At 46.0% G+C, this 16,885-nt stretch overlaps 1 protein-coding gene across 1 annotated transcript in view; it reads left to right on the forward strand.

Annotated features, from left to right (window-relative positions):
- ANLN (anillin, actin binding protein) overlaps positions 1-16,885 on the forward strand; it is a 207,525-nt gene that overhangs the window by 179,824 nt on the left and 10,816 nt on the right. Inside the window, 2 exon segments of the mRNA XM_069215555.1 lie at positions 2,850-2,962; positions 13,180-13,266. Of these exon segments, the coding sequence (XP_069071656.1) occupies positions 2,850-2,962; positions 13,180-13,266 (200 nt within the window).

Here is a 16,885-nt window from a genome sequence, read left to right on the forward strand (position 1 = left end):
TTCCTGCACATGTGGGGTGATGATAGATGCTTTGGCAGGATCCTTGGAAATGGCTTCTGCATGTGTCCTCATTCCCTTAAGCATGGGAAGGTATTGAGTGGCCTCGTGAGATGTAGTGAGAATTTTAAAGAGAAAATCATTCTCTTTGGTTCTTTGTCTAGGGGCACCTGATAAGTGGTTGCCCTCTCGATGAGTTCCTGGAAGGAGGTAGTATCATCTGGCAGGAAGGACTAGCTGGATGGACCTCTTAATCAATGTCTATGTAATGGGCAACATCCTATTGTGACCAGGGGTCTTTGTCTTGTGGGAATGTTACAGCATCATCCTCTGCTCCCTGAACATCATGGAAAGAGTAGGGAGAGCCTTGAGGTGTAATGTCAAGGGGGTCACCATGAGAATGAGGTGATGAAGGGGAAGGTGGTGGTGGTGGTGATGGTGTAGAAGAAGGAAGAGGAAGGGCGTATGCCACTAGAGTCTCTATCCACCCTTTTATGTTTCACAGGAGGTGAAGGAATGTCAGTGGTCTCTTGAAAAGTAAGCAGTCTCTTTTAGGGCAGAAACAGAAGGGAGTTGTTACATTAGAAATTCCATCTTCTCAAGATGGAACTGAGAAAAAGGTGGCCGGAAGGGCCTCTGTCTGAACATATCTGTCGGTCCAGGAACGCAAAGGATAGGAAATAAGAGTTCAAAAGACAATACTGACAGTATGGAAAGTATCCAGAACAGAAGAGTCTGAAAAACGGTCTCGAACCAGAGCTCGGTGAAAACACTACTGGACTAGACGGCAGAAGAAAACAATCTAAAATGGAGTTGATGCCCATGCGCTTTACCAGCTACAGGAGGAGTCACTATACCTTGTGATTCGAAAGACTTTTAGAAGAATAACAACTTGCAACTTTCTGGACCCAACACTAGATGGCAGACGTTTGCACAGCATGTGTCTCTACAGCCACACATGTGCCACACTCTGTTTTTCCAGAGTGGCAGTCCTCCCTGGCAGAATTCTTCACAGGCCCAGTAATGTACTGATTTGGTTGGGTCCAAGGTCTAGTACTTATTGCTGGTTGTGCCTTTGAAGTGGGGGTTATATGAGAGAGGAGTCTTTGAAGTGCACAGAGGAAGCCCCCTTCACCCCCCCCCCACCCCCCCTTCCTGCCCAGACTCACTAAAGGGGGGTTAAGCTGTCCTTTGTGTGGGAGCAGGACACTGCCTATTTGGGTGTAAGTGTCAGCTCCTCCCATGCTGCCCAGGATGGCCCATCAACATTGAGATGGCCACTCAGTCACACCTATTGCTCCTTTGTGTGAGGCTGTCTAGAGGGAATGCAGGAAACCAGCTGTCACCCCATCCCAGACGTGTATTTGGGACAGGCTGCAGACACACAGGGCTAAGAGCAGGAAAATGCCAACTTTGTAAAGGTTTAATTTTCAAAATTGTAATTTTAAATCCGACTTTACCATTAAAGAGGATTTATCGTTACAATTCCATAGGTGCTAAGCATGAAAAGTCCACTACCTCTCAGTCAGGAATTGCACTTTATTAAAAGTAATAAGTAATCTCCAATGTTATCCATTGAGAGGGGTAGGCCTCACATTAGTGAAAAACACAATTTAGAGTTTTTCACTACCAGGTCATGTAATACTTAAAAGTCTATGTCCTGCCTTTTAATTACATAGCATCCTGCCCTACAGCCTACCTAGGGCCTACTTAGTGGCGACTTATGTGTAATAAAGGGGAGTTTAAGGCTTGGCAAGAGTTTTTAAATGCCATGTTGACATGGCAGTCAAGCTGCACACACAGGCTCTGCAGTGGAAGCCTGAGGCATATTTAAAATGGCTACTTAAGAGGGTGGCACAAGCAGTGCTGTAGGCCCACTAGTAGCATTTATTTATAGGCCTTGGGCACATATAGTGCACTTTACTAGGGGCTTATAATTAGTCAATATGCCAATTGTGGATGCACCAACATTACCATGTTTTAGGGGAGTCTTCACATGCACTTTAGTAGTGCTAAAGTGCCCAGAGTCCCAAACATATCTGCAAAAGTGAGGTAAAGCAGGCAAAAAGTTAGGGGGATGACCACCCTAAGGCAAAAAAAAAAAAATATATATTGGAGTTAGTGACAGCCCTCACTGCATGCTTTGTCTGTACTAGAGCTCAGGTATTGCAATAGGGCTCTTGGAAATTGTATTTTCCAATTTGACCAAATTTTGTATTCTGCTTTAATTTAGAACAATCTGTTTTGTGGTGGATTATTGCAAAACCCATCAGTTGTGTTTTTTGACACTTTATGACCTATCTAAAATCAAGTCTAGGGGTAAGGTGACAGTTTTACAACATGTTTTTGCTTGCCAATGGTGCAACGTGTACACTATTAATGGATAGAAATAACCCAGACAGGTCTTTAGGAAATATTAAACATGTTCATATTTTTAAATTATTTCCTGGTGTCCAGATTCTGGTTCCAAAACAATCACCAAGCTGTGATTTGCATGCCTGTCTTTAGAGATTAACACACTGAGGTTTTTGTCCCAAGGGTTGACTGGCTCAACCCTGGTCTCATTTACCTTGCTGTGTACCACCATTATGAAATGTGTGTTCTTAAAGATGTTTTTTCAACCAGTACTGAACTGTTCATTATTGTCTGAGTTGTTTAGCTATTTTAATATTGTACAGTTGCAGCATACACCTTCTGGTCTGCTCAACCATGTTTAAAAATTGCTGGCCATCTTAAATTTGAGTTCCCCCTATTGCTAGCTTTCCCCTTTTTTACCCGATTGAAAATCATCCAAAAGAGTAAAAGACACGTCTGCTGTGCATGTCTAACACCTCCCTTTTCTCTCAATGCAGCCATGGCTAGTCCATGTGGTCCCAATGCTGTAAGAACCAGTAACTTTGTCCTCGTTGGATCACATAAAATCACATTGTCTTCAATAGGAAACAATAAATTCGCTCTCGAGAAGGTAATTTATTAAATACAAACTTATTTTTCAAATGTTTCTTCTACATGGTTTTTGGTGAATTTTAAAAGTATGTTAGCATTTTAAAAATGGGTCTAATATTTAATTTGTCGCCATTTTTCCTTACTTCCAGTCCTTTAAACATTGGGTTTATGTCAATATTGCTACCTTTTGTAATATAGATAAAGTAGATACTGACTTCTTTACTAAAGTCATCCACGTGGTCTGCATACCAAGATGACTCCTGAACTTTTTTTCTAGCCCAGACCACAGATTTCCTTGCTGGTAATTGCACCTGAGATTTTTTCTTAGACAGCCTAATGTACCTGCAGTTATCGTGCCCTGTGATACACTGTATTGGTCAAGCCCCTCGCAAATGTAGACCGTACTTCGAGGGGTCCATTAGCAAATATGACAGAACAGTCTTCTAAAGGAGAGAGGATAGTGTGGTTGATGCTGGAGAATAAATGAGTCAAAAGTACTATCCCCTCCATAATGTTGTCTCCTTCTGTAGCTCCTACATCTCACTTGTATTTACAGACAAATTAGTATTGTAAGTGCTTTTCACCACTTTGAGAAAACAAGATGAGCATTTGGAATCACAGTAAAAAGTAAATAAATTGTGTGCCTGTCATGATGGTTTCACATGCCGTGTTTTGTCGAACCATGCCTGGCTATCAAATCCTACCTGCTTTTTGCCAGTTTATTTAGTTAAGAAAAATATAATCAAATCCAGAGGTGGAGGCACTAAATGAAGCTAGTTGCAAAATTAATTTCAGTGACTTGTAATAATTACAAGCAGGTCATATCTTATCTTTGTCAATTGTTTCTTTTGGAAGGGATTCTCAACATTCTGAAAGTGGATTTGCTGTGATGAGTTAAATGGCTAAAACTTAAACAAATAGATGCAGATATTGACACGTTTTAATAGAAATAAAGGACCCAGAGGACCTCGTTTTCTTTCTAAAACTTTAATTCTTATCTCAAAGGCCAGACAAAAGTTTGTTATGGCAGCCTGCACACAATTCAACCTGGCAAGCCTGAAATAGTTCCCTGAGATCCAAGACAACTCTTGTATTAAGCAAACAAAAAGATGATGGACGGAGTGCTGAACAATGCAAACACTCACCCCCAGTCACAGATCTGGGTTTAATCCATCGTTCTTTTGCTCACCATGCCACCCCAGTTTGGACCCAGCCATATGCAAATCAGTCTTGACCCTGTTCCTCATGGGAACAGTCCAGCCCGAACTGCCAAGCCAGGTCCTCCCTGGACCGGAAACAAGCATCCTGGGACCGGTTTCAGGGTTTCACCCTTCATCAGCCAGGTTAGCTTGAATCAAGTTGTTTTTGCTTTGTCGCCCTAAGTGGGAAGGGTATGCCCAGACGTGGGTCCCGTGCTTCTCATGCCACTGGATTTACTGTCATTGTCCCAAAATTTGATCTGCCATAGATCTCATGATACTTTTCCCAAAGAATGTGATCCCGGTCTGCGGAATGTGCACCCAGTCCCACAACAAGAATATTTGTTATCTGATAGAGACTTTTAGTTGCAGATTCCCTACCTTAGAATTTCCCCCAGGTGTCAGACTGGATCAGGAGATTTTTCTTCGAGTAAATACCCTGGCATGTCAGAAGGTGGCATCGGTCAACTCTGTGGGCATCGTAGTCGCCATGATGATGTTGGTAGTAGTATATAGATGCCGCCTTTGCGCAGTGACGTCCGCTCTTTTCTTTCCTCGCTACACGCTGATCTGGAGAAGAGGTACCCTTTTCTCTTTTTGACAGACTTTGACCGTTTTGAGTTTTTGTGAGAATTTTGGTGTGTCGAATATCCCCGAAGACCAGTTTCAAGCTGTGCGAGGACTCTCACTGCACGATGTCAGTGACTGATCCGCATCGGGTTTGTCTGTGGTGACTCGAGCACGACCATGACTCAGTCGTGTTCAGAGTGCTGGGCTGTGCACCTGAAGGCTTCCCGCCTCCTTTACGCCTATACCACGTCTGCCCAGAGTTCTCAAGATCAGGAACGACCGGGCCCAAGCCATCTTTGTGGCTCCGGACTGGGCATGGAGAGTCTGGTATCCAGAGCAATTGAGCATGTGCATCGATCCTCCACTCAGACTGCTTCTTCTGTGGATCTTCAGTTGCAGCAACAGGGGACGGTCCTTCACCCGAACCTGTCCAACCTCCGCCTTCATGCATGGAGATTGAGCAGCACCAGCTGATGACTTTTGTTCTTCCCCCCGAAGTCTGCAATGTTAACTTGCCAGCCAAGCGCCCCTCCACCAAAACTGTATACGCCTGTCGCAATAAATTTGTGGCATGGTGCACCAACACATCTGTTGATCCCCTCTCTGTCCCTCTATCCGAGGTTCTTCTGTTCATTCTTTCTTTGGCCCAGCAGGGCTCTGCTTTGGGCACCTTTAAAGGGCATTTATCTGCCATTTCGGCCTTCCTTAGGTTACCTGATCAGCCCTCACTTTTTAAATCTCCTATTGTGAATAGATTCCTAAAAGGCCTCACCCATTTATTTCCTCCTCCTCCATTTATCATGTCTCAGTAGGACCTCAATCTTATCCTTACTTATTTAATGTGGACTCCCTTTGAGCGAAGCACAATTGTCCCTTGCGTCTCCTCACCTTCAAAACTGTCTTTCTTGTTGCCATCACCTCTGCTCGCAAGGTGGGTGAGCTTCAAGCCCTTTCATCTAAACCTCCATACTTGCCTGTGCACCCTGACAAAGTGGAGTTGAGCACTAAGGCTTCCTTCCTTCCAAAGGAGGTTACGCCTTTTCATGTAGGCCAGTCCATCACCCTGCCTACTTTCTACACCCACCCACCCCCCATCCTTCTCATGAGAAGGAAAGACTCCAACGTTTGGACCCAAAAAGAGCGTTGGCGTTCTGTCTTAATCGTACTAAAGATTTCCAGGTGGACGATCATCTCTGAAGAGGTTGTGGGTGCGAAAAAAGGGAAGGCGGTGCAAAAACGTACCATCTCTCGATGGGTGCTTCATTGCATCAAAATGTGCTACCCTTTGGTTAAGAAGCTATCCCCTGAGGGCTTGCATGCTCATTCCACCAGAGCAACTGCTGCTTCCACTGCATTAGCACGCAAAGTTCCTGGCCTGGATATCTGCCAGGCAGCTACGTGGGCGTCCCTGCTCATGTTTGCTAAACACTACTGCTTGGACAGTGAGGTCCTTTGGGACTGCTACTTTGGTCGTTCGGTCCTGCAGTATGATCTTGGTTCGCAACCCACCGCCAATGATGACTTTGCTTGGGTATCTATTCTAAGGTAGGGAATATGCAACTAGAATTCTCTGTCAGATGTACAAGTTACTTACCTTCGGTAACAAAATATCTGGTAGAGGCATATTCTAATTGCAGATTCCTTACCGCCCACCCATCCTCCCCACTTGTGAATTGATTTCTAGGGAAAGGGATTCCCCTTTCAGGTCCTTAGCTCTGGCGCACCAATCTCAGTTTCTTTTAATGACTTTCCATGCCAAAGTGCAGAGCCGCTAAGAACACTGACGTCACTGCGTGAAGGCAGCATCTATATACTACTCCCGACATCATTACGGCACCAATGATGCCACCGGAGTCGACAGACGACACCTACCGACGTGCAAGGGTATTGCTCGAAGAAAAATCTCCGGATACAGTCTGACGCCTGGGGAAATTGTACTGTTTGCTCACTGATTTTAAGGGGTGATTTCGAGTGTGCACCATGGCAGTGCATATGAAGCGTGAGTCCATTACAAGTGGAAGCCTTTTCTGTGTTTTCTACGTTTCTTTTATAGGACGCAAGACAGCAACCTCAGTGGAACAAGGGGAATTTATTGTGCATGTCGTATATATTGCATGTTATGTCCTTATTGAACTTACTTAGTTTTCTTGACATTCTTCTCTGACATATTTTCAGGGGTGAATAGGAGGGGGATGGGTGGTCCTGATGAAAGCCCTAGACTCTATGGTCATTACATTTTAGGACTAAAACATGTTGACTCTTATACTGGATGTAGGATCATTGTTTTCACAGCTAGCCCCTTGCAATATAAGTTTAGTTGTACCAGGATCACCATTAATAAAGGGATAGCTAGGTGTTCCAAGGAATGGAATTCTATTTTAAAACCCCCAGCAGGATTATATCTTAAGTGCTCCCCAGAATATGGTCAAGCCTATCTAGGTATTTAGGGACCAGGATGAAACCTGTAATGGTCTAGCCTTTTTTTTTTTTTTAAAGTATTTTCAATATGGCTGCTTGGTTAATAAATGTATAAGATACCTTGCAGTGGAGTGAATCAGAGATGGGAGGACGTATTTAATGTGTTTCCTCTCATGCCTTCTATAGCACAATATTGACCGCTGGTCTTCGTGTGTTACCATATTTATGGCAGATATTCACCATTTTTCCTGGGTTCGAGCTATGACTGTAAGGCATGCAGTGTGTGTGTCAATGAACCTGAAAGCCATACAAGACTGTGAGGCAAACCTTTACAACGCCGGGCACCGGAAAACTCTGCAACCAGTCCAAGTTGAACTTTAGTCCTGGTCTTGTTCAAGATCCACAAGTCACTGTAGTTGTTCGAAGGGTCCGTTTTCTCTTGATCCAAGGGTAAGTCAAAGAAACAACAAAAATGTAAGTGGGACTCTGCTCCTTCTCGATACCCACACAGTCCTGAGAAGTTGCGGGGGTGGCACCATACATCTCTCGCTACTGACGTTTTTCCACTTCAGAGCCAAACCTGAAACTAATTCTGTCACAACTCGAGTTTCCTCTGCCATTCCTAAGCATATTTAAGAGTTCTGCAAGGCGTTGCTCTGACTTGTTGGACCCTTGCTGAAGCTCTCGCTGAGCTGAAAGGTTTTCCACCTGGGTTTCTAGTGCTGGGCTCGCCAACAGTGCCAGCTGAACAGTCTCAACTCAGAACAGGGCTGGCTGCACTTTCAACTCCACCTCTGACACCACAGTCCACACCGGTTGTTTGCACTTCGTGGATGCAGACTCTGGAGGACGAGGCCCCAATTGTCCTTTGGCTTCGGGCCTGACTGCCTTTGAGGCTCCATTTCCTCCACTTGATCGGACTCCACCATGACAACAGCACACCTTGCTTTCCCTGTTCGGCACGGATTAGGATAACCGTTACTATGTGGGTGATGAGGTTAGCGAACATGAGGAGAATTAGTATGACGATCTGCAGGAGGCTAGTGTTCTCAACACCTCCCCTGAGCCCAGTCTCCTCTCACCCCCGGCCCTACCACTTAAAAGTGCTTCCTATGCCGTAGGTATTGGCAGGGTTGCCAAAGTCCTTGACCTTCAGCTCACCACCTTGAATTAAGGGAGGTGGTTCTGCTGGAGCAGACATCTTGTGGGCTCCTGTTTACATTCAACAAGGCCCTTAAGAATATTTTGTTGGTGCTCTGGGCCAAATCTTGCTTTGGCCCTCCTCAACTGCCAAATTGCTCAACACCACTGACTGCCCCGGGAGACCCTGCATTATCTCCACACCCCTCACCTGAAAGCTTGGTGGTGCAGGCCTCTGCAAGCAAGACTAATTCCAAAACATTCCCGACGACTCCCCCTGGTAAGGAGTTGAAACAGGTGGAAATATTCAAGAATTTTTTCGCATCCTCCCCCACTGGCACTTGGTGGTTTACGTACTCCCAGGTGTCACTGTTTATCATACAGGATGGTTGAGACACAGCAATGCACAGGGGCTCTTATGAACAGGACTACTGCCCACTGCCATTGCCCTGCTCCGGGCGACCCACGCTTTGACGCAACCCCCAACCCCTGAGCGCTTGGTTATCCAAGCCTCTATTTCCCATAGTGTGTTCCCTTCCTCACTTCACTGTGGGATACGGTTGAATAAGTGCTCCCACAGGAAGTCCGGACTGTACGTTCCTAAGCAGTTGCTGTTCGGTGAGACACAGCACAGTTCACATTCCGATGTGGGCTGGACACAACAGACTCTGGTTTTTCTGGGGAGTTCAGGCTAATCATATAGACATGCTCTTTGATGGCACCTATGGCTTCAGTGAGAAAGCAGACTTGGTGCCCAAATGCATCAAGGATTCTCATGCTACGCCTGCGTCCTTGGGCCTCGCGCCGGCCCCTCCTCCCCCTCAATCTGCTTTTCACCCCTTTCCTGACTGAAGAGGCACCCAACTGCATCCGTTCCCATGCATGGCCAGGGATGTGGGATCCACCACCACCCTGGTTTAGGGAGCCAATGGTCTAGTCAGTACACTGCCCACCTCTAGTCTTTCCACCCCCTCCCCCCCCCCCTTAGCCCCGCCTGCTGCTGCAGCCTCCACACATTCCTAGTGTGACCCTTCACTGCCAGGGCCAGACTGAGGAAGGATTCGCCATCATCGGCTCTGCTAGCAATTCATTATGTCAGCATTTGTTTTGCAGATAGTCCCTGACCTTCGAGACTACCCCTCCAACCAAGCCACCATCCTACAATCAGGTGACCGAGGATCACTTCGCGCTTCTTCAAGAAGTTACGGCTCACTTGGCCAAAGGAGCCATAGAGAGGGTTCTGTGCCAGAAGTAGGTTGTTGATGCTATTCCCATAAATTTGTGGCACCCAAAAAGGACAAGGGCCTCCATCCTATCAAAGGATCCTCAATCTCTTCTTCAAGAAGGGAAAGTTCAAAATGCTCACTCTGGTTCAGGTTCTATCTGCCCTGGACCCAGGAGCCTGGATGGTAGTAATGGACTTGCAGGACTCTTATTTCCATCTTGCTTGACCCCAGATGTTACTTGTGGTTCACGGTGCTCCCATTTGTCCTTACCTGCTACTCTCCCTTGTTAACCAAGGTGATTGCGGTAGTCGCAGGTCATCTGCACAGAATAAGACTTCAGTCTTTTCCCCCTGTCTCGACAACTGGCTTTTGAAGGCAGGTTCGACCCAGGCTCTTGTCTCCCATCTCCAGATTAAGGCGGACCTCCTGCATTTGATAGGGTTCACTATAAATGTGCCGACGTCATACCTGGCAGTTTTGGGCTTATCCTCCAGAGAGGAGAGTCCAGGATATTCAAGCTATGATACCAGTTTTTCAGCCTCTGTCCTGGATTTTGGTGAGAATGACTCTGAGGCTGCTCGGCCTCATGGCCTCCTGCAGTCCTGCTGGTGATGCATGCCAGATGGCAAATGTGGGCTCTGCAGTGGGACCTGAAGTTCCAGTGGGTGCAGCATCAGGGGAATCTCCAACAAGGTCCAGGAAATCGCGCAAGATCTGCAGTAGTAGCTCATGAACCGCAATTCGGGCAGAGGCAGATCCCTCTGCCTCGACCCAACCAGATCTGACAGTAGTGGCAGAGGTTACTCCTGGTTTGGGGCGGCTATCCGAGAGAGGTGGAGATCAGAGGCATGTGATCTCTGTTGGAATCTGGACTACACATCAACCTGTTGAAGCTCCTTGCGATCCAGCTGCCATTGAAATCCTTTCTTCCCCCTATCAAGGGAAAGACAGTGCAGGTGTTCACGGACAGCACCGCCGCCATGTGGTACTGCAACACGCAGGGAAGAGTGGGACCGTGGACCCTTTGTCAAGAGGCTCTGCGCCTCTGGATGTGGCTGGAACAGCAGGCCATATCCCTGGTGGTTCAACATCTAGTGGGCTCTCTGAATGGCAGAGGAGACAAACTCAGCTGAAAATGCCTACCGGGTCACGAATGGTGTCTCCATCCGGAGGTGGCGCGAGGTCTTTCAGCAGTGGGGAGATCCTTGGTTAGATCTGTTGACCTCCTCAGAACACCTAATGTCAGCAGTATTGCACATTGGAGTTTCCAAGGTGGCAATCGTTCAGAGATACTTTTAGTCTTGAGTGGAACTCAGGCCTCCTTTCTGTCAAAACGACTTATGCCCAGAGTCCTGAAGATCAAGATCGACCGGGCCAAAGTAATCCTTATGGCTCCAGCCTGGGCACGTAGAGTATGGTGTCCAGAGCTACTAGAGCATGGCCACAGATCCTCCAGTCAGACTGTCCTCGAACCGAACCTGTCCAATGTTCGCCTTCATGCATGCAGATTGAGCGGCAGCAGTTGACTGCTATTGACCTTCTGCGCGAAGTCTGTGACAATATCTTGGCAGCCAGGCGTCCCTCCACTAAAACGGTATACACATGTCGTTGACCTAACTTTGTGGCATGGTGTACCAACACGTCTGTTAATCCCCTCTACTCCCCTCTCCGGGGTTCTTTTGCTCATCTTTTCTTTAGCCTAGCAGGGCTCTGCTTTGGGCACCCTTAAAGGTTATTTATCAGCTTTCTCCGCTTTCTCCGCTTCTTAGATTGGCAGACCAACATTCCCTTTTTAAGTCTCCTATTTTTGGTAGATTCCTTAAGGGACTCGACATTGGTTTCATCACACTCCGTTTATCATGCCTCAGTAGGACCTCAATCTTCTAATTTACTCAATGTGTGCTCCTTTTGAGCTGTTACACAATTGTCCTTTGCGGTTCCTTACTCTCAAAACTGCATTTCTTATTGCCATCACCTCTGCTCGCAGAGTGAGTGAGGTTCAGGCTCTTTCTTCAAAACCCCCGTTTTTGTCTGCCCACCCTGACAAAGTGGTGCTATGTACAAGGGCCTCCTTCCTTCCCAAAGTAGTTACACCTTTTAATTTAGCCCAATCTATCACTTTGCCTACTATTTAAGCACCTCCACATCCTTCTTATGAAGAGGAGAGACTCTACCGTCTGGATCCAAAAAAAGCGTTGGTGTTCTACCTCAATCATACCAAAGATTTCCATGTGGATGATCAACTCTTTATTGAATATGAGGGTGCGAAGAAACGGAAGGTGGTGCAAAAGTATACCATCTCACGATGGCTACTACTTTGCGTCAAAATTTGTTCTGCTTTGGCAAAGAAGCTCATTCCACCCGAGCAACTGCTGCTACCACAGCGTTCGCACACAGAGTTCCTTACCTGGATATCTGCAGGCTGCAACGTGGGCATCTCTGCACATGTTCACTAAACATTACTGCCTGGACAGTCATGTCCCCAGAGACCGCTACTTTGGCTGTTCAGTTCTGCAGTACTTTTTAGTATGATCTTAGTTCGCAGCCCACCACGGAGGATGGTTTTGCTTGGGTATCTATTCTAAGGTAAGGAATCTGCAACTAGAAGTCTTTATCAGATGAACAAGTTACTTACCTTTGGTAACTTTTTGTCTGGTAGAGACAGTCTAGTTGCAGATTCCTTACAGACCCACCCATCTGTCCCACTTGCAAACTGATTTCTAGGGACAGGGATTCCCTTTTCAGGGCATTATCTCTGGCGCACCATTTTCAGTGTACTTCATGGCGTGGAAAGTCGTGAAAAGAAACTAACGTCAGTGCGTTGAGGTGGTGCCTGTGTATGACCCAGATGTCATCACAGCGACCAAGACGCCAACAATGGATGAAAGAAAAATCCCTGGATCTAATCTGATGCCTGGGGGGAAATTTTATGGTAAGGTAAGGAATCTGCAACTAGAATAGGTCTCTACCAGATAAATCGATACCAAAGGTAAGTAACTTGTTCTTTAAGGAGTTTTAGAACATGCTTACCAAGTGCCACTCGGAGCCATATGAATGTAAGAAGAAACAGAGAATGAGAAGGGGTTGGGGGGGGTCGATTATGGGAGCTATAAACACTAGAGAAGTTATGGAGAAGCAGGTCAATAGGCTGTATAAGCAGGTCATATACCAGATGTGACGTCTTTTTTAACTGAGGAATATTAAGTAGTGGGGCGGGGAAAAAGTCTGCACAATATTTACTACTTTTTCTTGAATTGGCGTAGATCCCCTTGATTGACAGACTATTCAAAGTGGGTAGCAGAACACAGATATTGCTTGGATAGCACTGTAACTACCTCTTATAGACTGACATCATCTGTCTCAAGCTGCCATTTAATATCCGTAGATACGTCTACAATATTATTTGCAGTGATGAAATGGCATAGTGCAGGTAAAATGGCCAATTGGTAAACTCAGTAAAATGGCTTGTAGCAACTTCAGTTCAACAATGGGGGTTGGTTTCTATACGGGAAGCAGTATCATTTTATTTGGCCTTCTGAGTAATTCAAGACTGGAAAAGCTTAGAAGGCACCTTATTTTTATGCTTTTTTCTGTCTAATTCTTTGGGGGTAAATCTGATTGAGTTGTATAGAAGTACAGTAATGGTACCAACATGCTTAAAAGTATTTCCCTTTTTTGTACAGGTTCCATTTCTCTCGCCATTGGAAGGTCACATTTATCTGAAGCTGAAGTGCCAGGTAGATTCCTTCGTTGAGGAAAAAGGGTTTTTGGTGAGTATTTTTACTGTTAATTTTGGTTTACAAGATTCAACATGGTGTTTGCACAATTGGGAGGGTTGTTCATGCAAATGTATGTAATTAAAAAAAAAAAACTAAACCATGTTCAATGCATCAGTACAATACTGTGAAGTAACTCTTTTACTATTTGTTATTCTTCTGCTGAAGTTTGGTGATTAATCATTCACCTGAGACTTTTTTTTTTTATCCCGGCCTCATTTAAGCGACTGGGACTTGTCTTGTTTCCAACAAATGTTAAACTACTTCCCAGCCCTTCCTCCATTCACATATGAGAATAGGGCCAATGAGGAGAGAGACTTCCAGGGTAAAATTAAAATAGCAGTGAAGACAGATGTGTGAACGATCCCTTAACACTGTCCCCTGCATGGCCCTCACTGTTTGATTTTATATGTTGGGCATCATAAAAGGTCCTATAGTCTGTGATCTTGCCAACAGCTCTGTGTAGTTGAGTACTTTATTGAGTGCATGAAATGTTGCTTCATTTTTAGGGGCGAGTGTAAAGCACTCTGTCCCGTGTTGTAATCTCTCTTTGGGCTTCTAACCATGCCCATGTCATTGGTTCGTGGGCTTGCCTTTTAAAATCCGTTTGCTTTCATTAGTAAAAGGCATGCATATGTCATGCCTTTTCTGGTGTCTAGCCCTCCTCAAGTGCACTGACAAACTACTGAAAACATATGAGGCTTGATATTTTCCATCTGGTTTCTGGACTACTTTTTCTCTTTATTTGGTAGCACGATCTCGCTGGGCAGTAGTCAAGTGCTTTGCAAACCAATGATCCTGTCACATAGGTAATTGCACTTTTGCTGATTACATGGATGATTGCACATTTGCTGATAGGTTTCACTGTGAGTGATCTTTTATTTCGCTTTGTTTCTGCTTTGCGCTGATGGCGGGTGTCGGCTTGCTTATGTGAAACCTTTACATTTCAGTTTACATGGCAAGAAAAGTCTGGTTAGTTATGTGAAACTGTTTTACTTTTCATTTTCAATTTATGTGGCAAGAACAGTCTGGTTAGGAGTTTACAATGCTAATAGCTCTAACTCGAGCAAACGCAAGACCCATTGCATTGCAAATGCTTGTTTCCTTTTGTGCCCCCTTTTTAGGGTCGAGCAAGCGCTCTGGCCCTTGTTGTAATCTCTGTGGACGTCTAACCATGTCCATGTTACACCTATCAGTTTGGTTGGTTCATGGTCTTACCGTTTAAAATTCATGTGATTCCATTTGTGAAAGGCATGCATAAGTCCAGTCTTTTCCGGTGCTTAGCCCTCCTCAAGCACACCAGCCAACTACTGAAAACATACGAGGCTCCATGTTTTCCGCATGGCTTCTGGATTACTTTTTCTTTTTATTTCCTATGCAGCACGATCTCGCTGCACTTTTGCTGATACGTTTGACTGCGAGCGAATGTCTGTTTCATTTTGTGTGCTCCTTCATGCTCATGGCGTGGCACTTTAAATCGGCTCGCTTAAGTAAAACTGTATTACTTTTCATTTTATGTAGCAAAAGTTTGATTGGAACTTTACAACACTAATCGCTCTAAGTTGAGCAAATGCGTGACCCGTTGCATTGCAAGTGCTTGAGATATATATATATATGTGTGTGTGTGTGTGTTTTGAGCATCTCATTTTCCTATTTTCCTGGAGTGGCAAAGTTGCACATTGCCAGGTTTCTCTATATTCACATTTGGCATTGCTCAAAAGGTGCATTCATTCTCTAGAAATGCAGAATCGTGGATAAGATAAAGGTTTTGCTTCTTATGTCACAAAGGATGTTGATAAAGTGGTTACACGCTGTAGGAAGTTGGCTCTGTATGTGCTATTTCAAAGTAAGGAATAGCATGCACAGAGTCCAAGGGTTCCCCTTAGAGGTAAGATAGTGGCAAAAAGAGATAATACTAAAGCTCTATTTTGTGGTAGTGTGGTCGAGCAGTAGGCTTATCCAAGGAGTAGTGTTAAGCATTTGTTGTACATACACACAGGCAATAAATGAGGAACACACACTCAGAGACAAATCCAGCCAATAGGTTTTGTTATAGAAAAATATATTTTCTTAGTTTATTTTAAGAACCACAGGTTCAAATTCTACATGTAATATCTCGTTTGAAAGGTATTGCAGGTAAGTACTTTAGGAACTTTGAATAATTACAGTAGCATATATACTTTGCATGTAAAACACAAATAGCTGTTTTAAAAGTGGACAATTAGTGCAATTTTCACAGTTCCTGGGGGAGGTAAAGTATTGTTAGTTTTAGCAGGTAAGTAAATTACCTACAGGGTTCAGTTTTGGGTCCAAGGTAGCCCACCGTTGGGGGTTCAGAGCAACCCCAAAGTTACCACACCAGCAGCTCAGGGCCGGTCAGGTGCAGAGGTCAAAGAGGTGCCCAAAACACATAGGCTTCAATGGAGAGAAGGGGGTGCCCCGGTTCCAGTCTGCCAGCAGGTAAGTACCCGCGTCTTCGGAGGGCAGACCAGGGGGGTTTTGTAGGGCACCGGGGGGGGGACAAGTCCACACAGAAAGTACACCCTCAGCAGCGCGGGGGCGGCCGGGTGCAGTGTGTAAACTGGCGTCTGGTTTCCAATGGGAGTCAATGGGAGACCAAGGGGTCTCTTCAGCGGTGCAGGCAGGCAAGGGGGGGGCTCCTCGGGGTAGCCACCACCTGGGCAAGGGAGAGGGCCTCCTGGGGGTCACTCCTGCACAGAAGTTCCGTTCCTTCAGGTGCTGGGGGCTGCGGGTGCAGGGTCTTTTCCAGCCGTCGGGACTTTAGGTTCAGGCAGTCGCGGTCAGGGGGAGCCTCTGGATTCCCTCTGCAGGTGTCGCTGTGGGGGCTCAGGGGGGACAACTTTGGTTACTCACGTTCTCGGAGTCGCCGGAGGGTCCTCCCTGAGGTGTTGGTTCTCCACCAGTCGAGTCGGGGTTGCCGGGTGCAGTGTTGCAAGTCTCACGCTTCTTGCGGGGATTTGCAGGGGTCTTAAAATCTGCTCCTCTGAAACAAAGTTGCAGTTCTTTTGGAGCAGTGCCGCTGTCCTCTTGAGTTTCTTGTCTTTCTTGAAGCAGGGCAGTCCTCAGAGGATTCAGAGGTCGCTGGTCCCTTGGAAAGCGTCGCTGGAGCAGGTTTCTTTGGAAGGCAGGAGACAGGCCGGTAAGTCTGGGGCCAAAGCAGTTGGTGTCTTCTGTTCTTCCTCTGCAGGGGTTTTTCAGCTCAGCAGTCCTCTTCTTCTTGTAGTTTCAGGAATCTAAATCTTTAGTTCAGGGAAGCCCTTAAATACTAAATTTAAGGGCGTGTTTAGGTCTGGGGGGTTAGTAGCCAATGGCTGCTAGCCCTGAGGGTGGGTACACCCTCTTTGTGCCTCCTCCCAAGGGGAGGGGGTCACAATCCTATCCCTATTGGGGGAATCCTCCTTCTACAAGATGGAGGATTTCTAAAAGTCAGTCACCTCCGCTCAGGACACCTTAGGGGCTGTCCTGACTGGCCAGTGACTCCTTGTTTTTCTCATTATCTCTCCTGGACTTGCCGCCAAAAGTGGGGGCTGGGTCCAGGGGGCGGGCATCTCCACTAGCTGGAGTGCCCTGGGGCATTGTAACACGAAGCTTG

This window comes from Pleurodeles waltl, chromosome 2_1 (assembly GCF_031143425.1).
Source record: "Pleurodeles waltl isolate 20211129_DDA chromosome 2_1, aPleWal1.hap1.20221129, whole genome shotgun sequence".
Lineage (NCBI taxonomy): Eukaryota > Metazoa > Chordata > Amphibia > Caudata > Salamandridae > Pleurodeles > Pleurodeles waltl.